The sequence below is a fragment of the Capsicum annuum genome, chromosome 10 (genome assembly GCF_002878395.1).
Source record: "Capsicum annuum cultivar UCD-10X-F1 chromosome 10, UCD10Xv1.1, whole genome shotgun sequence".
NCBI lineage: Eukaryota > Viridiplantae > Streptophyta > Magnoliopsida > Solanales > Solanaceae > Capsicum > Capsicum annuum.
Window position 1 is genome coordinate 217,589,430 of NC_061120.1, and position 25,728 is coordinate 217,615,157.

General features: G+C 32.4%; 3 protein-coding genes across 12 annotated transcripts; 2 read left to right on the forward strand and 1 right to left on the reverse strand.

Annotated features, from left to right (window-relative positions):
• The first annotated feature begins 14,297 nt into the window (after nt 1-14,297).
• LOC107843822 (protein DETOXIFICATION 21) lies at nt 14,298-17,939 on the forward strand. 3 transcript variants are annotated; one of them, XM_016688213.2, is made up of 11 exons: nt 14,298-14,381; nt 14,613-14,693; nt 14,937-14,981; nt 15,097-15,350; nt 15,632-16,173; nt 16,516-16,602; nt 16,692-16,748; nt 16,821-17,059; nt 17,139-17,257; nt 17,485-17,571; nt 17,651-17,939. In XM_016688213.2, the coding sequence occupies exons 4-11, from the start codon at nt 15,099-15,101 to the stop codon at nt 17,723-17,725; spliced, it is 1,458 nt and encodes a 485-aa protein (XP_016543699.1). In that variant the 5' UTR covers nt 14,298-14,381; nt 14,613-14,693; nt 14,937-14,981; nt 15,097-15,098; the 3' UTR covers nt 17,726-17,939. The 3 variants fall into 3 exon arrangements, with proteins under 3 accessions (XP_016543699.1, XP_047253363.1, XP_016543700.1); XM_047397407.1 differs by lacking the exon at nt 14,298-14,381 and having other exon boundaries at nt 14,409-14,693; XM_016688214.2 differs by lacking the exons at nt 14,298-14,381; nt 14,613-14,693 and adding an exon at nt 14,697-14,789.
• On the reverse strand, nt 17,616-19,449 carry LOC107843823. The gene is made up of 2 exons (XM_016688216.2): nt 18,283-19,449; nt 17,616-17,963 (listed from the first exon to the last, which is right to left on the reverse strand). Exons 1-2 carry the CDS (start codon nt 18,629-18,631, stop codon nt 17,899-17,901), a joined length of 414 nt encoding a protein of 137 aa, XP_016543702.1. The 5' UTR covers nt 18,632-19,449; the 3' UTR covers nt 17,616-17,898.
• A 478-nt stretch (nt 19,450-19,927) lies between these two features.
• LOC107843820 (pentatricopeptide repeat-containing protein At5g42310, chloroplastic) lies at nt 19,928-24,907 on the forward strand. 8 transcript variants are annotated; one of them, XR_001666520.2, is made up of 7 exons: nt 19,928-20,105; nt 20,377-21,640; nt 22,362-22,514; nt 22,811-22,882; nt 23,130-23,234; nt 23,506-23,691; nt 24,416-24,907. XR_001666520.2 is itself a non-coding variant. In XM_047397408.1 (7 exons), the coding sequence occupies exons 2-6, from the start codon at nt 20,402-20,404 to the stop codon at nt 23,688-23,690; spliced, it is 1,695 nt and encodes a 564-aa protein (XP_047253364.1). In that variant the 5' UTR covers nt 19,928-20,105; nt 20,377-20,401; the 3' UTR covers nt 23,691; nt 24,416-24,907. The 8 variants fall into 8 exon arrangements, 3 of the variants coding, with proteins under 3 accessions (XP_047253364.1, XP_016543697.1, XP_016543698.1); XM_047397408.1 differs by having other exon boundaries at nt 23,565-23,691; XM_016688211.2 differs by having other exon boundaries at nt 23,506-24,907.
• The last annotated feature ends 821 nt before the right edge of the window (nt 24,908-25,728 follow it).

Genomic DNA, 25,728 nt, shown 5'->3' on the forward strand with positions numbered 1-25,728 from the left:
CACTAAGGTTGTCAAAAATATGGTTGGTACTGCATGGACCCTTCAGTGTGTTGTGCCACGTATGTTCCATGTATGTGCCGCGTAGGCACTAAGGTTGTCAAAAATATGGTTGCCACTACGTGGATCCTTCGGTGTGTTGTGCCACGTATGCACTAATGTTGTCAAAAATACGGTCGGCACTGCGTGGACCCTTCACTGTGTTGTGCCATGTATGTGCCATGTAGGCACTAAGGTTGTCAAAAATACAGTCGGCACTGTGTGAACCCTTCAATGTATTGTTCCACGTATGTGTCATGTATGTGTCACGTAGGCACTAATGTTGTCAAAAAAAACGGTCAGCATTGTGTGGAGCCTTCAATGTATTGTGCCACGTAGGCACTAATGTTGTCAAAAGAACGGTCGGCACTGCGTGGACCTTCAGTGTGTTGTGTCACGTATGTGCCATGTAGGCACTACGGTTGTCAAAAATACGGTCGGCACTGCGTGGATCCTTCAATGTGTTGTGTCACGTATGTGTCATGTATATGTCACGTAGGCACTAAGGTTATCAAAAATATGATTTTAATTAGTCTTATAAGGACCTCCTAAAGTTCGGGTGTGCCTCATCCATTTTCGCATATAGTTCAAAATGGTAATAAAGTGTTTTCTCTAAGAATAATGTTATAAACTAAACAGAAAAGCACAACCCAAAAGACTAGCTTGATAGGTGGGAGGATCCATTTAGTTCATAAATCCATTAGCATTTTTTTAATTTTTTCAATGAAGGACAATTGGTTCATAATAATCAGCGTAGTCACACTATTATACCGCAACCCATGACCATAACTTGGGTTGTTCATCTTTTAGTTTTTAACTAAGCAAATAAATTGCAAATCGAATTAAATCGATTAAAAAGATTGATGACTTTGTTTGATACATTTTAAAATTCATACTATTTTGTTTAATTTTGGTTTTATTATAACAATTTTAAAAAAAATATCTAAACTGAACCGATAAATTATACATTCAAATTTTATAATTATTTATATACATAGCTAAAATATAAATATTTATTGCATTTTAGTTATGATTGTATTATGAATTCCTAGTTGGTGTCTTCAACCTTCATCTCTGTAAAAGAGATGAAAATTACGTCTCAAAAGATTAACTTTTACATATTTTGTGTTCCAGCTTATTAAATAAAATTCATAAATACACAAAGAATTCAATGCACTCAGTAAGAATAAATTGTTGAAGAGATATACCATAGTGGTTGAGTAGACATTATTTGCAAAGAAAAAAGACACAGAAAATGGACTTTGGAGCTTGTAAAACAAGAGAATGAATACCATTGTGTCGACACCTGAGTTATTACTAGTCAATTCATTCCAACTCAGATTTTAATAAAAATAACTTATCCCAATTAGGGTGGTTTATTTTTTTTATTTTCACCCGGTGTCACCCGATACTTTTAATTAAAGGTGGCGTAGTCGTACTACTAATATATCACAATCCATGATGATGACTTGGACTGTTCATCTTTTAGTTTTTCACCAAATTACTAAACTGCAAATCGAATTAAATCGATTAGAAAGATCGATATTTGATTTTGTTTGATACATTTTAAAATTTATATATTATTTTTTTTAATTTTGATTTTATTAGAATTTTTTTAAAAAAAATAGCTGAACTGAACCGATAAATTATACATTCAAATTTTATAATTATTTATATACATAGCTAAAATATAAATATTTGTTGCATTTTACTTATGATTGTATATTATGAATTTCTGGTTGGTTTAGTCAATATATAAAATTTTCTTAGATGTTTGTATTATCGTCTTTAACCCTTCATCTCTGTGGAAAAAGACGAAAATCACCTCTCAAAAGTTTAGGTTTTACATGTTTTGTGTTCCAGATTATTAAATAAAATTAATGAATAAGAATTTGGACTTTAGAGCTTGTAAAACAAGAGAATGAGCACCATTGTGTCGACACCCTAACTAATAGTACTATTACTAGTCAATTCATTTCCACTTTTCATTTCTTTTTCTTTTTTAAAAAAATAACAATAACTTCTTGTCCCAATTAGGTTGTTCATTTTTTTTATTTCCATCCAATTTCACCTGATACCTTTGATTAAGAATAGCGTAGTCACACTATTATTGTTGGGTTGTGGATTCTTTTATTCTCACATCTATGTGTAACTGTATATATTCTGAATCATTAAGATAAATAGCCCGTCTATCGTAGAGTTTATCCACGAGTGTTACCACAAAAATTCATTCTCAGATATCTCTCTCTCCTCGCAAAATTTCTCTCTAACTTTCTTCATCTTTTTCGTCAGATCTAGTGTGTCCGCAAATCGATCCTAACAAGTATATCATAACCAATGATGATAACTTGAACGGTTCATCTTTTAGTTTTTAATCAAACAACTAAATTATAAATCAAATATATAAACACTTAATTTTGTCTCTCCCAAAACTCAATTTTTACTCATTTTTACCATTACTTTATCATGGACCCCATCTTATTCAATTACTTCTCCACAATGAACAAAATATTCAATTTCCTCCTCCTCTTCTCTATTCACACGTTTATTATACCTTATCCAACAACAACGACAATCAGTAATAACCAACATGGGCTGTGGTGTAGTGGACGAGGCTGTTTCACCCTTAAGCAGAGGTCGAGGGTTCGATCCTGAGTATAAAGAAAACTCTGTTGGAAGCGCTACCACCTTAATAGGTCCTGCAATGCGCGATCTGAATTAGTCGAAGTTCCAATACAAACACCGAACACCGATGAAAAATCAAAAAAAAAAAAATCAGTAATAAAAAAATTGACACCTTACCCGTGGACCTCACCTCTCTCACTCATTCACATTCGGCTGGACAATGACAGCTGACAAAAGGGTTCAAAACATTTGTCCATTCACTAGTCGTTTTGGGAAAGAGTTAGCACAAAATAATTAAATTTGAGATTAGTTATTTTGAAATAATTTGAGATTAATTATTTTATTATGTATATGGGATAATTTATTCATTGTTATGATGTAAATAGTGAAATAAATAATCTCAACTATAGCTAATACTTCAAATCAAATATAAAATAAAATAATATTTTATTTTATCTCGAATTATTCAGCAACAACACTCACATACACAAAATTGAAAAAAACGTGTGAGAGATTGAACAGTGAGAAAGAGAGAGAGAGATTTCAGTGAGAGGAGGAGATTGATAGAAGAAAACAGGAGAGAAAGAAAAATATAATATTAGGCACAAAATAAAATATTCGGTACTAATTTTTTTTCTTAAAAAATACTACTTAGTATAATAATGAGATAAATAATGGTTAAAACCTACGGGTGTGTTTGGTATGAAGGAAAACATTTTTTGAAAAATGTTTTTTCTAATTTTTTTATATTTGATTAGCTTAAAGGTATTGAAAAAATGTTTTCAAATCAACTTATTTTTCTTAAATTTAAGGAAAATAAATCCCCTTAAAAAAAAAAGTAAGGAAAATATTTTCAAAACTCTCTTTCAACTTCACTCTTAAGTTGAAATATTTATACAACTCTCAAAATCACATATCACTACTTCGACCCTCAATTTTCCACCCCCATTCCCCACCTCGCCCCCTACCATTGCTATTAAAAAAAATATTTTAAACTTTTTTTCTTACCTCACCCCTGCCCAAAACCCTACTCCCTCCCCTTTTTCAAAAAAAAATTTAATTTTTTTTAAATCAAACTTTTTCTTATGTCCTCTACGCGACCATCCTACCAACCTCCCCCCCTCCCTCCTCTTCAAAAAGTTAAATTTTTTAAGCTTCTTTTTTGAAAAATTATAATTTTTTTCTTACCCCATCCTCGCCCCCCTACCTCGACCCCCACCCCTACCACCCCATTCAAAAAAAATATTTCAAATTTTTTTTTTACCCCACTCATACTCTCCTACCCCTACCCACCCCGTACTAGCCCCCCAATCCCCATCCCCCTAAAAAAAATAATTTATTTTTTAAAAAATTAATATTATTTTCATACCCACCCTTACTATCTATTTTGACAACCCCAACCCCCACCTACCAACCCCCTCTCCCAAAAGAAATAATGTTTTTAATTTTTTTTTAATTAAATTTTTTTTTATCCCACCCTTTTTATCATATTCATTCTCATTATTTTTGTTAAATATATAAATATTTTTAGAAAACATATACTTATCCAATTTGCATAACGAACACACAAATATAAGTAAGAAATAACTTATTTTCCTAGAAAATATTTTTCCTCCTTTATATCAAACACACCCTAAAAAATATTTTTTGAGATTGAAAATTATTTTTCTAAAATGTATTTTTACGCTTTAGCTAAACATTAAAATGTATTTTATGAAAAATATTTTTCATTCACCAACCAAACACTACAAAATATTTTTCGAAAAATATTTTCCATCCACCAACCAAATATAAAAAAACAAGTAAGAAATTAACTTGTTTTCCAAAAAAATATTTTTTAGGAAAACATTTTCCTTCATACCAAACACACCCTAAATATATGCACTTTTAGTCCAACATTGGTGCCGATTCCTCTTAATTTGTCTTGCCTGTCATAATTGAACGCAAGTTATAATTTTTGATACGTCTTCATGACTATACGGAAAGACTTTGTCTACTTCATCCTTAACTAGAGATTGAGAGTTCAACCCTGAGTATGGAGAAAACTCTGTTGGAAGCGCTGACACCTTAATGGGCACTGCAACGCGTGATTTGAATTAATTAGGGTTCCAATACGGCATCAAACACTGGATGAAAAGAAAAAAAAAATGATATTATACAAAACTATAACAACATTCCACTATATCAATCTGTAGATATCTGGACAATTGAAGATAATGGACTGTACTTCCTTATATTTCACTTTTGTTTATTTGAGTTACATCTCAATACCAAATTAATTAGCAACTATTAAATGTACCCCACCTGAATTATCTTCAATGATGTTAGTTTTGATCTAGTCTTGAGTCGGGGTCTATTGGAAATAACTTTTTTACTTTTTTGGAGTTAGTGATATGAACTGCGTATATCTTATCCTTTTCAGATTTCACTATAAGAAAATATACTGAGTTTATTGTTATTGTTGTTGTTGATATTAGTTTTGATCTCATCATCATTAAAGGGCCAACTGGTTCTTACAGGGACCCAATCTGCACTCTTTTATGGAGTATCAATTAAATAAAGATAACTTTAATATTTTATAATATAAAAGTGATATGCGTTTAAACGAAATAATAAAAAAATAAATTTTCTTTTACTTTAACAAATTTAAGAAGGAAGTTTTATTTTTAAAAACACACCGTACAATCATGAGAATGCATACACAAAAATATTTAAACTAAATAAGATAAAAAAATTATTTTTAAGTAGCCGTTTGGCATGAAAAGTAAAAATTTTTGGAGTTGGAGTTGAAGTTAGAGTTGAAATTGAAGTTGGAGTTGTGTTTGACCATGTCTTTTTTTGAATTATTTTTTTTTAACTTTTGAAAAAAACTTTTTAAATATGATTTTATGCCCTAACTTTTACAAACTATCAAAATCACCCAACTAAAATTTACCTACTAATGAAAAAAAAAAACACAATTAGCCACTATTATAAAATAACTACATATACATGGTCATATTTAATGAATTTCAATTATGACATATATAATATTTACATTAATAGCCGTTTTCTCATATTTGAAAATTTTAAATATGGATGTTATATTAACATATCACTGCTTCCTATTTTTTAGGTAAAAATATTATCTTTCAAACAAAATTATTTTTCTAAGAATTTATTTAATTTATTTCCTTCATTTTTTGTTCCTAAAAAATAGGAAATGATGAGTTGTTATTAAATTTTAGGGTGCCGTTAATTTATTTCTTTAATTTTCTTATACATGAAAGATTTTACTGTGTATGAATAAATTATTTCTATATAAAACATGCTTTGCATATTTATGGTATATTATATCATATACCATAAATCTATAAATATGCTTAGTATGTTTCTTTATACTTTGTATTTTTATATATGTGTGTATATGGTATATACATGGTATAAACTTCATATATAACATACTTTGTATATTTATATTATAAATATGCTTAGTATGTTTCTTAATACTTTGTATATTTATATATGCGTGTATATAGTATATACATGGTACAAACTTTATATATAACAAATTTTTTTAATTTTTATGGCTAAACGACTACTTAACTTATCTTTTAGACCAAATGAACCCTAAATAGTACTACATTTTATGATGAGAGAAGAACAGATAAAATACACAAACCACTAAGCATGTTATCAAATAGTTTACGTTGACACAAGGACGCAGAATATCATTTTTTTCAACCTTAACAATGGTTATCATTAAGGGTGTGTTTGGTATGATGGAAAATGTTTTCCTGAAAAATAAGTTGATTTTCTACTTATTTTCTCATATTTGGTTGGTGAGTGAAAAATATTTTTCGAAAAAGATTTTATGGTGTTAGGTTGGTGAGTAGAAAATAGTGTTTGATTGGTGAGTGAATTTTTTTTTAAAAAAAAAATACCACTGACTGTTAACTAGTATATTAGTGTCTCTAGCAACTGATCAACAATTTGTAAGAACTAATTTAAGCATAGCAAGTAATATTAATATTGAATACTAAACTATTACAATCACTAAATTTAAGAAACTATTAATTAGCAAATATAGGAGACACTTTTCAACATTTTGTGAGGACAATATCAAGATACTACAAGCAATAAAAATATAACGGAACGACAAATTTATTCAACCTTGTGAAACAAGTTACATCACTGACAAAATGAAATATGCAATTCGCAAAAGTAACATAGGTAAGTCTTCCTCTGTGCATATGAAAATAAAAATACATTCAACGAACATTGGAAAAGAGGAAAATTCGGGGCTTCATTATTTTTTATTTCAAACAATAAAAAATTAAAATAAAGCACAGTGAAAAATATTTTTGAGTAATGTAAATTTTTGAGAAATATGAATTTTTTGAGTCATGTGAATGTGAGTGTTGTAGGGGTGGGGATGGGGGCATAAGTCACATTTGTCATTTTTCAAAAAATGACTTCCCTTGATCAACGAGAGAAGTCATTTTCTCTCAAATATAAAAAAATAAGTTATCTTGAAAAATATTTTCCCAATATTTTACTACAATCAAACAAAAAAAAATTAAAAAATATTTTTCAAAAAATATTTTCCATCATACCAAACACACTCTAAAATGAAAAGGGCTTAAAATGAAACGACGTGGACAATGATAATTCATATGTCTAAGAGGTAAATTCATGAATACACAGAGAATTCAATGCACTCAATAAGAATAATTTGTTGAAAGATATACCATAGTGGTTGAGTCTTCAATTGAGGGGATTTGCCAAAATAAAACCATAATATAATGCACAATAAAATTTTAAATTTGACATTTAGAAATCGTAACTAATCAAACTGAAGCTAACACATAAAAAATATTCATAATCTTGAATATGATCTTTTTATTCTTGACTTTCATATTTATTGTTTTGATTCTTTCGTGATGCATTGGAGAAGACGACTGAGGGTGGGTTGGGCTAGAGAAGAAGGATTTGGTGGGGATGGGTTAATCATAAATCCCCTTTTTTATAATTATTTGAGTTAAATTGGCTCATTTATATCACTTTCATTAAAATTTTGACTCATATGCCACTTGTGTTACAAAAAAGGTTTATTCATGTCATTTATTTTTTAATGGTAGATTTGCAAAATTATTTTTGTCAGGCGACCGTATACTAGAAGTTCACATCACCGAAATCTAAATCAATCAATTATTACTTAAAATCAAAAATTAAAAATCGAACCCATGAAATAAAATTCGACCCACATCCTACCCAATTAACGGGTTCGGCTTTTATTTTTTAAAAGGAAGAGGAAGAACTTGTTGTAAAATAGAGAAAAATTTAAAAGCAACAATAATTTGAGACCTAATTATCAATACAGAGATAATTTGTCTAAACACGACTCATAGCTACTATTTTTGCGTTGTCGTTGTTTGTTCTGTATTTTTTCACAATATATTTGTTGCTAGTTTAGTGTACGTGTTTTGCAAGTGTATATCACGTTAGTTTTTTGATCAACAAGTTTTAATTAAAGAAAATACATGAAAAATTATTAAAAGAGAAAAATTCATTGACATGTTGATTTTTAGCTATAAACACAATTAAAGCAACTAATATAACATCTTACTACATCATAAAGTTTGCAAAGTCATAATTGTGACTTCTGAGATGGAGCTATTATAATTACATGATTTAATATATTCTTTTTCAATATGTCCCTAATAACCATCAATAAAAGATAATCTTTAAATTTATACATACTTTTAAAAGGTAAATTCAAATAAATCATAATAGAAAGGGTAACTTACATAAATCCCTGAATCTTTAAGTGATATTACATAAAATCCCTACTATTTTGTTAATTAAATTTTATTCCAATTTTTGAAATGGTGATACATATGTTATAAGTGAAATGGTGATACATATGTTATAAGGTGATACATATAAAAAATTAATACATTTGAAACTGACAAAGATAATTATTTAAGGAAATAATATATTCTCTTTTATTCATTGTATTCTTTTATTTAAGAAAAGATATCTAAATTTTCTCTTTTTTAAAAAAATTTTAATTTAGGTGTTTTAATTATGTTTCTCATTTTTTAAGGAAATAATAGATTCTCTTTTATTCATTGTATTCTTTTATTTAAGGAAAGATATCTATTTTTTCTCTTTTTTTAGATTTGGTTTAGGTGTTTTAATTATGTTTCTCTTTTTTTGTCTTTAATTACGAAAGATACGTTTTTTTTCGCCTTTGAATCACCTAACAATTGAATAAATAATTGTATCTACCATGTGAATCACTGAAATATCAAATATATGAATCACCCAATAATTGAGATGAATAATTGTATCTACCATATGAATCACCATAATACCATATATATGCATCACCATAATACCATATATATGAATCACCAATAATTGAAATAAATAATTGTATATACCGTATGAATCACCACAATACCATATATATCACCCATTAATATCACCAATTAATATCATATGTATCACCCGTTAAAATCATACAAAATGTATCTATCGTATGAATCACCATAATACCCATATAATGATATCATATTTATCATTCATATGAATCACCATTAAAAGAATAAACATGTATGAATAACTAAATAAATTTATATATATATCAATAGATTTTTAAAAAAAAAAATAGGAGAGATTTTAGGAGAGAAAAAAAAAGTTGCATGCATTAATGAAGGAGAAAAAATCAGGAAGGAAGATGATTTAGGTATTAATGGATGAGAAAAAATTAGGAAGAAAGATGATTTAATTGTTGATAATTAGGTAGATATTTTATGGAAGGAAATCGTGAATGAGTTAAAGGTGGAGTAAAAATAGGATGTGGGTTTTCTTAATATGTATCAGGAGTAAAGTTGAAAAATGAGATTTTATGTAAATTTTTAAAAAGTAAGGGATATTAGGTAATATAGTCTCTTAAGTATGAAATTGGTGTAATTTATCCATAGAAATAAACATGAAAGAATTCTAAGGCCCAAAAACTCTTATATATATTGGTAGCTCGCAAATCACGCCTACAAAATTTTTATTATGGTCCAAATAATTCTGCTTAGTTGTATTCATCGAAATATTTTTTCTGTTATCATTTTTAGTCAACAAATTCTGAACACGTAAGATTTGGCACAACAAAATTTTATAACTTCAAATCTAACTAAATGACAGATTAAATAAACAAACCTGATATGGAGATGTTGTCATGTGGCTATATATAAATTTCATGTCTACTCCATACACTAATCTATAATTTCGTAAAGTTAATCAAATAATGAACAAAGAAATTGTGTACTGTCCAATTTTTCATACAGGTTATTTTTTCACCATTAAGAAAAAAATTAAAGTAAATATTTTATTGACACAAGAAAATAAAATAGAACTTACTAACCGAAATAAATTCTAACTCACTAAAAATAAGTAAATATGAACAATACAAAAAATCTAAAGACTTCAATATTCAATAGGATGCATGGATCAATTATGACTCTTAATCAAAAACTACTCTTGGTAATGTATAAAGGCCTTTATGCATGAGCCATTTTACGATGATAGAATTGTAAAAAAAAAAAGGAAAACTCTCAACTCTTTTATCTCTAATTTGGCTATGTGACAGAACCAAATACCACTTTCAATGGACATATACGTATGCAGATTTCATAGGATCAATTATACGAAATTAGTTTGAGAGAGTCTTACAGTTGATGCAGAAGGTAAGCTGTAATTTTTCTACCAGAAAATATACTGGAAGAGAAAACAAGAGAATTAGATGATAGTAATAAATAAAAGAAGAAGACTTGAATTAAAATCATCAAATTAACAGAAAAATAAACATAGAAGTAAAAAAGGCATATATTTTTGTAAAGTTTGATCCAAAATATTACTCCTTAAATGAGATTCTAATTTATATAAGGTAAAATTCGAATTGATTTAGAAATGTTAAATATTATTTTATTTAATTTTAGTAGAATTTAATTATACAAAGGAATCTAAACAAAAGCATATACATGCACGAGTCTTAACTCCCAAATCCAAATCAAATATGGATTGAATTGTTCTTGTCATTTTTTGTTTAATGTTTATAATTATTATAAAAATAGTGAAAAGACGATTTTGTCTAAAGTAGAAACTTTTAATGAAGGACAAAAAGTTCAAATCACTTTTCTAAGGATTTTCACACTTTTAATATATTATAGATATAGATATAAATTATAGATACGAGTTAGCTTCGTATGTGTCATTCAACCTTGTTATAATGTTATATCAATACATACAATTTCGTTGAATATTGTATCTTTTTGCTCAATCTAGTTGTATTAACGCATGACTCAATAATGCTCTCGTTCTGCATATCTGATATAATTTAGGGAGAAGGACAAAATGGCATGTTGGGCCAAAGTATTGCCACCAAAATAGCACTTGAATTCAAATTCCATTTCTTAGCCATTTTGGTAGTTGGCGAAATTTTTTTTGACTTTTCCTTCATTTTTTTTTAAATTTGGTGATTTTAATTTCGCTGATCCCTTTTTTTTTTTTTTTCTTAAAAGAACTTTCTATTAATTTTAAATTTTAGAAAACATCATCATGAGCATGCACCCACAATTGACTTTCTTATCCAATTAAGCATGAACACCAATTAAATTTTTTTCATTTGCTTATTCATGCAAATAACAACAACAACTCTAATTGGAATTGAATTTTGTTTGAAATTGGGTGTATTTCGAGGTTTCAGACTAGGATTATTTTTTCTTGCAGCTCTTTTTTTTGTTTTTAAAAAATATTTTCTTAATTGCATTATTGCGGAACAATAGAATACATATCTACATATATACAACATAATATAATAGTGATATAAATATTTTTATACAACAATGATATAATTTTTATGTACATCATATACTACACACATCATAGCCAAAAAAATATCATATACTATACCATATTGATACAATCATTATACCATATCAATACAATCCCTATAACCATATTGATACACCCCTTATATCATATTGATACTTATTTAGATACATGTTTTATACAATTATTTTACAATTTCTATACACATTTTATACATATACAGATTTTATACAACAATGATGCAGTTTCCATGCCTTGTATATACAGTTTTTATACATATTTTATACAATAATTATACAGTTTCTATACACCTTATATATATATATATATACATATACATACATATATATATATATTATAGAACTATATAATTTTTATACATATATCTTATATAAATACATATTTATATAACAATTATACCATTTTTATATTATTATATTTAAGTATTATTTTTTCTCAATAAAAAAGTAAAATATTTTTCAATTAAAAATTTTGTAGCTAAAAAAAAAAAAAAGTAAAAAGCCAAATGGCCAAGGGAATGACCGAAAATGGCCAATGGAGAAAGGGAAGGGCCGAAGATTCCAAATGGCCCAATGACCGTAAAGTGACAATTCTTTTACCGACTGGACATCAAGTGTCCATATGCCCAAACTTGACCTATTATTTTTTAAAAAGACTATACAATGTCCTTTTCCCTATAATTTATTCATCCTTTTACCGATTGATACCAAAAGATTCTTAATTAATATATTAAGGATAGCTAAATACGTCCTTCTACCCGCTATTGGATCAAATTTGGCCCTAATATTTTCAGACATAATACCCACTATATCATATTTAACTAAATTTTAAATACCCAACCTTTATATATCAGCCCACATGAAAATATGACCCAATCCAAACACAAAATTTGTTTAAAATTAACGTAACTAAGTAATAAAATTATTTTCTCACCTCTTGTTTTCAATTAACTAGCACATATGTTTGATAACTTTATTCGCTACGGATCGAATAAATAAGAAAAAATAACGTACAATATTTTGTCTCTCTTAAAATTCGAATTTAAATTGGTTATACTTGGCTATACCAATGGGCACGACATTATAATCTTTCTAACTTAAAGAAACTTTAGCTTCGTGGAAGAAGAAGAAGCGGTTCACCAGAGATAATCTACGATCTACGATCTATATCTATATTTATATCTATAATCTATAATCTATAATATATTAAAAGTGTGAATGGTCTTAGAAATATTGTTTGAGCTTTTTGTCTTCATTAAAAGTCTTTGCATCAGACAAAATGGTCTTTGTAATATTTTTTTTCTAATATTTAAGTGTTGAAAATTAATTAAATATATTTATGGAAAAATATTTTCTCATTAGAAATCATCAGAATCAATGATTTTTCTTAATATTTAAATATTAAAGATTAATTAAATATATTTATGGTAAAAAATCTTTCCTTATTAGAAGTCATTAGAATTAGTGCTTTTTTCTAATATTTAAGTGTTGAAAATTAATTAAATATATTTATGGTAAAACATTTCCTTATTAGAAGTCATAAGAATTAATGACGATTAAAACTTTTTTCCATTAGTTTAAGAATTCTAAATCAACTAAATTTGATTTAAGAAGATTTGAAAAATCTAGAAATAAATATAAAAGCGTTAGAATAAGAAAAATTTAAGAAGTACCAAATTTTAAAATTTTTAAATACGTAATAAGAATGTAATCAATAATTTGGTAAATATTTGACTTTAAAAACAACGAAAAATTTTAAATATCGAAAAAAAGAAAAATAATCGTGCCACAAATATGGTTTAATTGATGCGTCTTTCTCAACCTCTGATAGCAAGGGAAAGAGGTACTGCATGACAAACGTAAAAGTGATGATCGATCAATCACTTGAAACTTCTGGTGGTAAAATATATATGTGCTTACACTAAAATATATATGTTTATATTTGTGTTATTATATTAAAATATAAAGGATCTTCGAAAAGTGAGTTGAAATTTTTACACGTCATTAAAAATCTTTGTAATAAATAAAATTATTTAATTTTAAAATAATTAAATATTACACGTGACAAGTACGAGCGATTAAACTAGTCACTGTTATATCTCACAAGTGGCATGGTGTCCGAGGAGCAGAGGCGTATACAGAATTTTGAGTGAGTGGGTGCATTATAAATGAAAATGCAAAAAGTGCTACCAATAGTCATTTAGAAACGTGCTACCCAATTTTAGAAAGAAAAGAAAATATTATATATATTAGATTTAAATTTCTAACCTCACTTAGAAGAGGTGCACCCAATCATTATCGCATTATATGATACTTTGAGCGCGGTTCATACAATTTTTATCGCATTATATGATACTTCGAATGCGGTTCACATGTTTATATTTAAGTATTTTTTAAAATATAACATTACTAAATATGATCTGGGGAGAGGAGCATGAGTTCACGTGAATCTGGTACCTCTACCTTGTAAAGGTAGAAATATTGTTTCCTATAGTCCCTCGACTCAAGTAACACATATCCAAATTAGTATTCATATAGAAAATAATGGAGAAAAGAATCTTAGTAACAACTTAACTAGAGTGATGAATAAGAAACGAGGAATAAATAAAAGAGATAAAGTTTTTTTTTAGGTGAAATCAGAAAAATGGAATCTACATAAAGTAGTACTTTTTAGGGAAGAAAAAAAGGTCAAATTGTTTCAATTTTAATAAATATATTTTGTTAATCTTTTTCTCTTTAATAATCCAACTTTTTCTTTGAGCAATAAAAAACTCACAAAGTTATAGCAAAAATCATGTTCTTATCAATTAAAGTTGTTCCATGCACTAAGTATCTTTCCAAATTTATTTTTATTTCATGCAAAGATTTAAGCACTATGTAATTATGTATTGTTGTGCAAAGTGACCTATAGGCTTTATAGTGTAAATATTTGCTTATATTGTTAGTGTATAAAAGTTGAACTATTAAAAATTTTGATTTCATGAACTCATCAACAGTGTAATTTATTTTTTGATACTATGCATGCAAAGCAATATTCTAATAACCTCTGCTTGTTTATAGATTATTGGCTAAAAGGATAAGGTGCACTAAGTTACCGTTATGCGCAGAGTTCGGAGAAAGACCGGATCACAAGGGTCTATCGTACGCAATCTTACCCTACATTTTCTTATAAACAATTTTGGCTCTTATTAGTTTTCTTGAATCTTGAGTAGTAAAAGTTCAGTTTCTCTCAGTACTGTAAGTCCAAGATTTTGTATTTGAACTCTCTCTCACTTTCTTGAAGTATTATTATCTTTTCTTTATGTGTTGATGGCACATGATGTTATAGCCTTTTGCAATTAGTATGAGTAATTGTTTCACCTTTTCTCTTATGTGTCCAAACAGGCCTGGAAACACATTTGAAAGGATATTAGCAGGCCATACTTACTGGTATTTGACAGATATATTCATATTTATTCACTTTCTTTATTGAAAAGTTACTCCAATTTGTTTATGTTGAGTACTGCTTAAGGATTTGAGTATGAAAGATTGGATTTTTATGCAGAAATGGAAGCTGATATCAGTGAGAAGTTGTTGAGTGAAGTGCGCGTAGCGGATGAAGATGTGAATCTCAAGGACAAATTATGGAATGAGATGAAGAAAATGTGGGTGATTGCTGCTCCAGCCATGTTTACAAAGTTTTCAACGTTTGGAGTAACTGTTATTAGTCACTCATTTGTTGGTCATATTGGATCTAATGAACTTGCTGCTTATGCTTTAGTCAGTACTGTCCTCCTGAGATTTGGCAATGGCATTCTGGTACTAGTTTCACTTATTTCTAAACAAGAATATCCAAATATATAGCAATACTCATGTTGCTAGTAAAGTTGCTGCCATGTGACCAGGAGGTCACGGGCCAGGAGAACAACCTCTTGCAGAAATGCAAGGTAAGGTTTTGTACACTATACCCTTGTGGTGGGGCTCTTCCCCGGACCCTGCGCATAGCGGGAGCTTTAGTGCACTGGGCTGCCTTTCTTTTAGTCATGACTTGTATAATGCTTTGTTGTGTGATGAACCTTAGATACAATTTGTACTTGCAGTTGGGAATGGCAAGTGGATTAGAAACTTTATGTGGACAGTCCTATGGTGCAAAGCAGTATCACATGCTCGGGATCTATCTCCAACGATCTTGGATCGTCTTGACAGTAACCACAACCCTGCTGTTACCACTCTATATCTTCACAACACCGATCCTAAAAGCTTTAGGACAGAACGAAGAGATAGCTAAAGAGGCCGGAGTCATTTCTTTATGGTTAATACCGGTGACTTATTCCTTCATTGCATCATACACATGCCAAATGTTCTTACAAGCTCAAAGCAAAAACAAGATTATTACATACTTGGCAGCTTGTACTCTAGCTATCCACATTTCCCTCTCCTGGCTTTTGACAATAAAGTTTAAGTTTGGAATCACCGGTGCCATGATATCTACAATTTTGGCATATTGGCTTCCTAATGTTGGTCAGTTAATGTTTATAATGTGTGGAGGATGCAAGGAGACCTGGAAAGGTTTTACATGTTTGGCATTCAAGGATCTTTGGCCTGTAATCAAGCTTTCTTTGTCTTCTGGTGCAATGCTTTGGTGAGACTCATTCAATCGCTCGTAAACAATTTCATAGTCATCTGTTTTTCATACACTTCGAATAGAAACTTGTCATGTCAGGAGTTTCTTATCCTTCGAAATCTGTTACTATATATGTTGTTTTCTTGTACTTCGGCTATTGTACTATTTTGTGGCGGTACTATTCTTTTACTATTTGTTGTTTTTTCTTGAGCCGAGATCTAGCTGAAACATCCTCTCTATCTCTGAGGTAGGGGTATGGTCTACGTACACTGTACCCTCCCCAGACGACAAAGTGGAATTCCTCTGGGTATGTTGTTTTTGAACCTAAAAGTTTGAATTTTCGAGTGTTTGTTTTGGCAGCCTTGAATTCTGGTACAATAGTATACTAGTTCTTCTTACAGGAAACTTGAAAAATGCTATGGTTCAGATTGATGCTCTTTCTATATGGTAATTTTTATCATACTCCTTCCTCATTTCATTTAAACCACTTGAACATGCTAGCTTTGTTTACCTATCGATTTTGCCTCTTTTTCCAGCCTTAACATCAATGGTTGGGAAATGATGATATCTCTTGGTTTCTTAGCTGCAGCATGGTAACATAATCATACTTTTAATCTGCGCTTATGTTACTTTTAGATTCTTCTTTATCGAGTGTTTTCTATTAGTGTACGAGTGTCAAATGAGCTGGGAAGAGGGAGCGCGAAAGCAGCAAGCTTTTCAATCTGGAATACAGTGACAACATCATTTGTCATTGGCTTCATTCTGTTTCTGTTATTTCTGTTCTTGTGCGGACGTCTGGCTTACTTATTCACAGATAGTCAAGACGTGGCTAAAGAAGTCGAAAAACTGTCTCCTCTGTTGGCGTTTTCCATACTAATGAACAGTGTTCAACCAGTTCTTTCTGGTGAGTACTTCAGTTCTTTGATTCCACGAAAAGCATTTTCAAGAATCGCGCAAAAAAGTTCAAGATTTTATTGATGCAGGCGTCGCTGTTGGAGCCGGATGGCAGAGCATTGTAGCCTATGTTAACATAGGGTGCTACTATTTAGTAGGCATTCCAGTTGGAGTTGTACTTGGTTATGTTTTCAAAATGCAAGTTAAAGTGAGTTCACTTCATTACTTTTTCTTTTTCACTCTGTAGTAAAAAGTTACGTTGTTCGTACTCTCCACAAAAATGTTGTTGTACGTGTGTGTCGGATCCTCCAAAAATACACCACTTTTAGGTGATTTGACACGTACATGTCGACATTCTGAAGAATCCGAACAACATAAGAAAACGGTCTTCTTTTCTTTCTCTTAACAGTTACCCCATTTTGGAAAATCTCTTAGGGTGTTTGGGTTGGAATGATTTTTGGTACATTGGTCCAGACAGTTGTACTACTTATAATCACTTCGAAAACTGACTGGAACAAACAGGTACCAACATATCATCTTCAGTTTAGTTATATTAAGCTTTGGAACAGCAAAATAATCAAAAATTTTCTCATTCATACAGGTATTAATTGCTCAACAGAGAGTGAAGAGGTGGCTAGTAGAAGCTGAACCTAATGCTGACTCACAGACTGCTTAAAGGACAGCCCGGTGCACTAAGGCTCCCGCTATACTTGGGGTCCGGGCAGGATCGGACCACAAAGGTCTATTGTGCGTGGATCCACAAACTGCTTGAAGTCGAAAAATCCATCTGCTTTCTTGATCATGTAATTTCATTGGATTTAAATTTGTCCTCTCCCTGGTATCAATTTCTCAACAAAAGAATGCTATCGTCAATGTCTGATGCTCCAAAATTAAGCTTTTTCCGCTAAGAAAACCTGCAACAACACGCAGCAAACAATCCTTACAAATGTTCCATCTTCCAATACACATCCATTTAAGAAATTAACAATAGTGAGGCAGTGGCTTTTCCCTATTCCGCAAAGCTATGCACTTCAAACTCTTCAGAAAGCTTGATTAAAGGGCAGCCCAGTGCATTAAAGTTCCTGCTATGCGCAGGGTCCGGAGAAGGGCCCCACCACAAGGGTGTATTGTACGCAGCCTTATCTTGCATTTTTGCAAGAGGCTGTTTCCAAGGCTTGAAAACATGACCTCCTGGTCACATGCAACAACTTTACCAGCTACTCCAAGGCTCACCTTCGGAAAGCTCGACTATCATGAAATAATATATCCTACTGATTTCATTTGTTTGCGTCATTGGAGGAACCTTCATTTTTTTTATATGATTTCGATCAGGCAAAGCTGCTTTTGCTTGAGTTTTCCCTTCACTAGAGGGAGTTGTCTTTTCCTGAATGTTAGGAGTCCCTGGCTTGGTTGTTGCAGGTTCTTTCTCGACACCATTGTCAATCGGTTTGTCGGCAACATCACCTGATTGTTTCTTGGACTCGACCACATTTTCTTTCAATGTATCCTCCAACTTATCTAATCTTGCTTTCATCTCGGAAAGTTGTGGATCAGACCCTTCTTGTTTTTCCTCCTCATCCATCAATTCCAGCTCTTTCGCTTTTGCATCTTTGTCAGCTTTCTTTATCAATTCAACTTCCTGGTTAGAATTTTTCGTACAAGATAGTCAATGAATACTTGTACTAGCAAAACCATGTAATATTTAAAGTCAGGCACATCGGGATGTTCTGGGAGAAGATTCCATTACGGCATCCATTCTTCTAATTTCATAGCGAGCATACTGAGCCACCAAATAAACAGCTGTACAAGAAATATTGTTTTAGACAGAGGCGCCAGACGGAAGGCACCACAAAGATGAAATAGCATATGATAAAAATGAAAGTGGAGTTGCCCAGTGAAGGCAAGCAAGCAAAGAAGAACTGTACCAAGATGAAAATCAAGCCTGATCATGATGTCAGTCAACTGAAATACAGAAGGAAGTACCACCCTAAAGGAGGTAAAAAATTCACAATATTGACGATGATGCAACTTAAACGTTGAAGAAAGGAGGTGAGTAGATGTTGAGGGCATCAAAAGTAAGTGAAATGTGTTATGCTGTGATCGTGTTTGTGTAAGAGAACATAAAAGAAAACACCCAAGCAAATTTTTTCCAATGCCCAATCAATCTGGTGTTAAGCAGCAAAGAAATAACAAGGAGATTCTCATTGCACAACATTCTTATATATTGGTGTCCAGTTTCAACACGCATCCTGTTGACTCACAGCAACAGAGTTATCAACTTCCTTGCTACTATTACCAAGTGTTCTTATCTGGAGGTGCCTAGATCGCCTTCAAAGAAGGACCAAAATGCTTCGACAGCTATCCATCACACTCAACCTTCACCAAAAAGTACGTATCAAACTATAAAAAGAGGAGGGGAATCAACAAGGCTATATATTATCAGATTCTTGAAAGTTTTACCCGTTACTTCAACGCTCCCCTTCACGAAACTAGAATTCCTAGAAAATGAATGCATCACTAAATAAGAGAAGGAAAAAAATGTATTTAATGAGAATTGATCTTTACTTTAGGTAAATAACTCAAACATTCAATCAAGTGCATCATTTAACATTCTTGTAGCATGATTGTAAGCCGACAATATTATACTAATTCTAAAAAATATGTACACATAAAACGGAAAAGATACAAATATACCACTGAACTATGGTAAATGATACATATATACTTTCGTTATACTTTTGGTACATTTATACCCTTCCCGTTGATGTTTAGGGCTGTATATACCCGAGGACTTAATGGAGGAACACATGTCCAAATCTTAACTTCTGGCTCATCTTTTTTAATTATATTTAACCGAAATAATTAAACTACTCAAATCAGATCCCTTATTCGACCCACACCCGCCCCGCTCCATGGAATATTCAAGAGAATGCCCCACAAAAATCACGCCTCTCTCACTCTTACTCTCTCTTCCGCTAAAGAAAAAAGGGAAAAAACCCTAACGAAGTAGCTTCAGAATGTGGTTTTAATTCATCACGGAGCGACTAGATATTCAGGTATGTTTCTACTCCCTTTCATTACTCCTTTTATTGTTCAGAAATATTTATTTTCTTGTTCTGAAAAATCGTAATAGATTGGGTGCGATTTTTGGGGAAATGTTTTTTTAGTAGGGGTAGGGGAAGGGGAAATGGGAGAGGCGATTACAAGGCGGGGGAATCGAACCCTCACCAACAAGGTGAAAGTTCAAGTAGCCATCGAACTGAACTACTAAGATTCCCCTATCGTTCTTCAGTAGCTTTGGTTGTTTAACTATTCTTTTTATTGCAGTGAGAATATTTCTTGCAAGAAAAACATGCATATGCAGCAAAATCTACTTTTTAGATCCATTCCAGCTATATGTACTCATAGTGTGTGGGGCTTTATACCTGTTTATCTGAAGCATCACATTAATCCAGTCAAACACAAGATACTACATATGTCATGTCAGCTTATATTGCAAAGTAAAGCTAAAAGGTGTGGCTTTTTAGTTAATTGTCTTATCGGAACCGTTGGCAACTCTAATAATGAGCACCAGACTTGTCATAGAAGTGGTGAGGAAATTTCATATGATTTATACAATGAGTCCATTTGTGAGTTGTGTGCTGAAGGTGACGTTGATAAGGCTATGAGGTTGCTCTCCGAGATGGAGGCGTTGGGTTTTCATCCAACTTTTGTATCTTATAGCAGCCTGATCGATGCCCTTGGAAGTGTTGGTAGGACTTTGGAAGCTGATGCAATCTTTCAAGAAATGTTATGTTTTAGTCGCAAACCAAGGATAAAGGCGTTCAATACCTTACTTAAGAGCTTCTTGAGAAAAGGCCTCTTAAGGCTGGCAGATAAGGTCTTGTTGTTACTCGAAGATTTGGCTATTGACAGGAACCTAGAAACTTATGAGATCCTGCTTGAATATTATGTCAATGCTGGGCGGTTGGAAGATACTTGGTTAATTGTTGCCAAAATGAAGAGAGAAAGTTATCCTTTAAATTCTTTTGTGTATAGTAAAATAATTGAACTGTATAGGGACAATGGCATGTGGAAAAAAGCACTAGGCATTGTGGAAGAGATCCGCGAGAAGGGGTTACGACTTGATAAGCGCCTCTTTAATAGTATCATTGATACTTTCGGCAAGTATGGTGAGTTGAGTGAGTCCTTAGAAGTGTTTGGAAAAATGCGCCGAGAAGGCATAAAGCCTGATTTTAGAACATGGAATTCTTTGATCCGGTGGCATTGCAAGTTTGGGCATCTAGATACTGCTATAGATTTGTTCAATGAGATGCAGGAGCAAGGACTATACCCTGATCCAAAGATCTTCATTATCATTATTACTCATTTAGTGGAGCAGGGCAGGTGGGATGTTATTGATAAAATTCTCGAGAATATGCAAGGGAGAGGACATCACAAGAGCGGGGCTATTTACGCTGTCTTGGTTGATATATATGGCCAGCACGGGAGATTTCAGGATGCAGAATATTGTTTAAATGCCCTCAAATTGGAAGGTCTTCAGCTTTCGCCTAGCATCTTTTGTGTCCTGGCCCATGCATACGCTCAGCAGGTGAGTTGTTTTCTCTTTCTTCTCGAAGGAGACTGTTTTGCTTTTAGTTATTACATTGAAGAAAATAAAGCGAATTACATTTACAGTACATGTAATGCATTACATTGTCACTTATAGTCTAGGTTACAAATGCAAATTCTCTCATTGGGAGGTGAATATTTCCAATGTGGGCTGGCTGCGTGCTCAGCAGTTGCAGTGATGCAGCTCTTTAATGCATGACTGCAAACCTGCCACTTTTTATAAAGGTAGAGCTAATCTTGGATTAGATAGCTTTGGAAATGGTTGTGTAGTTGAATTGATATTTAACCATTTTCCTTCCATCTATTATGGTAAGAGTTTTCTCGTACCTGGTGTCTAACTGAGGCCTTATCAACACACGTTTGGTGGTTAGACCAAACCAATGAATGCAAGTATGTGTCTTTATGGTTAATTGATATGTGCTCTCACTTTAGTTTTCTATTACCAAGGTTAAGCTGTTTGGTTTGGTATAAACACCTGGTGGAGGTAAGTATTTACCCATCTAGCCAAATTTTTATTGTTGCTCCAAGGCTCTAGTACAGTGTCTTTATTTCTGGCATGGCTTTTACTCTTGGTTTCCTTATATTTGAGGTCTCTCTTTTAAATATATGTAGTTAATGTTTCCTATTACTATGTTTAAGCTGATATCTTTTAAGTAGTTTTGAGGAGATTCCATTTTTTAACATTTTTGCCTTGTGTGCAGGGATTATGTGAGCAGACTGTGAAGGTTCTGCAGATAATGGAAGCCGAAGGAATGGAACCAAACCTTATAATGCTAAATATGTTGATAAATGCTTTTGGGAATGTTGGTAGGCATATGGAGGCACTATCAATTTACCAGCATATAAAGGAAATGGTAAATCCTTAAAATTTCCAAATTTCACTAAACATATTTCTTGACATAAACTTTGCTGATAGTGAAGGGGAGCCTTGGAGTAACTGGTAAAGTTACTGCCATGTGACCAGGAGGTCACGGGTTCAAGCCTTGGAAACAGCCTCTGGCAGAAATGCAAGGTAAGGCTGCGTACGATACACCCTTGTGGTGGGGCCCTTCCCCGGACACCGCGCATAGCGGTAGCTTTAGTGCTCTGGGCTGCCTTTTTTTTTTTTTTTTTTTAAACTTTGCTGATAGTGGTGCTGCTATTTCTGTAGGGTATTACTCCTGATGTGATTACTTATAGCACTTTAATGAAGGCTTTTATGAGGGCTAAGAAGTTCGATCAGGTCTGGCTTCTAATATTGCTATCAGCCATTGGCGTTCGCTCTTTTATTGAATGTGATTGTGACTAAACAAAGTCACTAGTTGAAAAATGCATGTTAGGTCGTAATCCATAAAGGATGTAATGATTTGTTTTTTTGTTTTTGTTTTGGCTTCAGTGAGCAAAGCCTGTAAAAGGCATTGAACTTATATGCTGATGTCTTTTATGTATTTAGCAACACTTATCTGGTCTATTTGGTTGTTGCTTGCCAGGTCCCCAAGATATATAGTGAAATGGAATCTGTTGGATGTACACCAGATAGAAAGGCTAGAGAAATGTTGCAATCAGCACTGATGATCGTTGAACAGAGACATATGGTGAGTTAGCCTTATTTGGTTCTATTACTTCTGCTGTTAGCTTCTTCATTCAGAAGATGACGGACAGCACCAGAAACAAAAAAGTGTTTTAATGCTGCTCACTGTAGTCCAGAATCTTGGAGGACTTTGATGCTCAAGTAAGATAATGTCCTTGATCTGCCTAGTAATTGTTTCTAACTTTTGTTTTGCTTATAGTCTCTCAACTTGTGCTTTATCTGTTCCAAAGTTTTAGGTAAATTGTTGTTCCTGCTGCCTTACCTCTTTTGTGCAGTTTATCTGTGGTAGCACTTCTTCGTGCCTTGTTTACAACAACCTCAAATCCTGTCACAGACCTTGCTGTTCCCGAAAGACCCTCGTCTCAAATTTCTTCCTGCCTTGATTAGGGAGCATTATTTAATCCTTGAGATCACATATCTTCGTTGGATGAAGATATGGCAGAATTGCTTGTCATTTTGAGGTTTGTGAATACATATTTCAAGCTGTTGTGGATAATATTCGCATGGGTATATCATAGTTTTCCGAGAATGCATGGTTACAATTGTTAGCAGTTGCTTATCTCACATAGTTGATAGCCATTAGTCAGACAACCAAAATCACAATCTCAATTTCCTGTACCTAATTTATCCGAAGTTGTATCGGACTTGTAATAAACTGTTAAGTCTGCCAATGCTTTGTACATGACGGAAGTTGTCATATTTAGCCTTAAAATTACATTGAAGCCTTGGAAATAGCCTCTGGCGGAAATGCAAGGTAAGGTTGCGTACAATACACCCTTCAGGTGGGGCCCTTCCCCGAACCCTGCGCGTAGCGGGAACTTAGTGCACCGGGCTGCCCGTTTTTTAATTGGCTTAGTTGATTTAACGTGCAATAATGACTCACCCACGCAATTCCATCCTTTTTTATTGGAGCATACCTTAGTTTAGAGACCACATATATGTTCCTTGTTTCCTCTCGGAGGCACCATATGTGCTGATATCCACTGCTGTTGAACCGAGCTTATACCCTTTTTTCCTTCGGAGTCTCCAAGTTTCAGTAAATGACAGTCAGCCTGTGCCTGTAAAACGAAATAACTTGTACTACTAGCAAGTTCAACGATGGTGAGGTGTCCGCGACACTCTCTTTCATCAATTTGCTGTATCACACATGTAACCATTACTGACGTTCTCTTGTTTCCTTGGCAGCCATTCTTTTCTCCAGATGTACTTCTCATCTTCTGCATTATCTCTACATCGACAGGGTAAGAAATGATTCGCAAAATTCTTATGTGATGACAGATTAGACCGTGCATTTCTCTCACTGCCTTGCCGCAAGGCACGACCATGGAAGTACAGAGAGTTTATTTATTTCTCAACGTAGTTATGTGATTTTTATACTTTGCTAGTGAAGAGATAAAAGCAACGTCTCTGAAGGCTAAAACACTGCTATTGCAGCTGTAGAAAACTCATGCTCGGCATGAAAGAGATTGTCCGTTCTATATGAAAAGATTATCTTAAAGATGGCTAGTTTGCTACTATTGTTGACTAGTTGATCTTTATAAAATTATGTGTATTTGAAAGATTGTAATCGCCAGAGGATTTATTCCTCGTAGTCATGCATAGATTCTTTTCCTTTATTATTACCACTTGGAAATATAAATATGAAAAAAGTCAACATGCTTGTTCTTTAGCTTTTTATCTTGTGGTCGTAAATATAGAAACATGTAAAAAAATAAAAAAAAAAACTTGTAAGAATAATTACTACTCCTATAAGAACAAAAGTACAAAACAGAACCTCTAAAAGGAGAATCAGAATTTAGAAAACTGATATAATTCACACGTAAAAAGGAAGCGAACTTATTCTTCATATACATTATTTTCTAATAAGTAGTATTTTTCTTCTTTATATGTACATTTCATTTTTTGTCCGTTCAAATTAGAGAAGCAGAATTCTACATCTCTAATCTCTAATGGATATCTTTAATCTCTAATATATTAAAAGTGTGAAGAACTTTAAAAATGTTGTTTAAACTTTTTGTCCTTTATTAAAAGACTACTCTTTAGATAAAATAGCAGGCTCGCTTCGGAAATTTTATGTGATAAGAAGGTGCCCCGATGCTTAAAGGGAAGTTCTACAGAGTGGCGGTCCGGTCGGCTATATTGTATGGAGCGGAGTGTTGGCCAGTTAAGAACTCTTCTATCTAAAAGTTGAAGGTGACAAAGATGTGGATGTGTGGCCATACCAGGAAAGATACGGTAAAGAATGAGATTATTCGGGAGAAGGTGGGAGTGACCTCGGTGGAGGAAAAGATGCGAGAAATAAGGCTACGTTGGTTCGGGCATGTGATGAGGAGGGACTCTAATGCTCCAGTGCGGAGGTGTGAGACACTGGCTATGGATGATTTTAGGCGGGGTAGAGGTAGGTTCAAGAAATATTGGAGGGAGTTGATTAGGCATGATATGGAGCAGTTACAGCTTACGGAGGACATGACCCTTGATAGGAAGGTGTGGAGGATGCG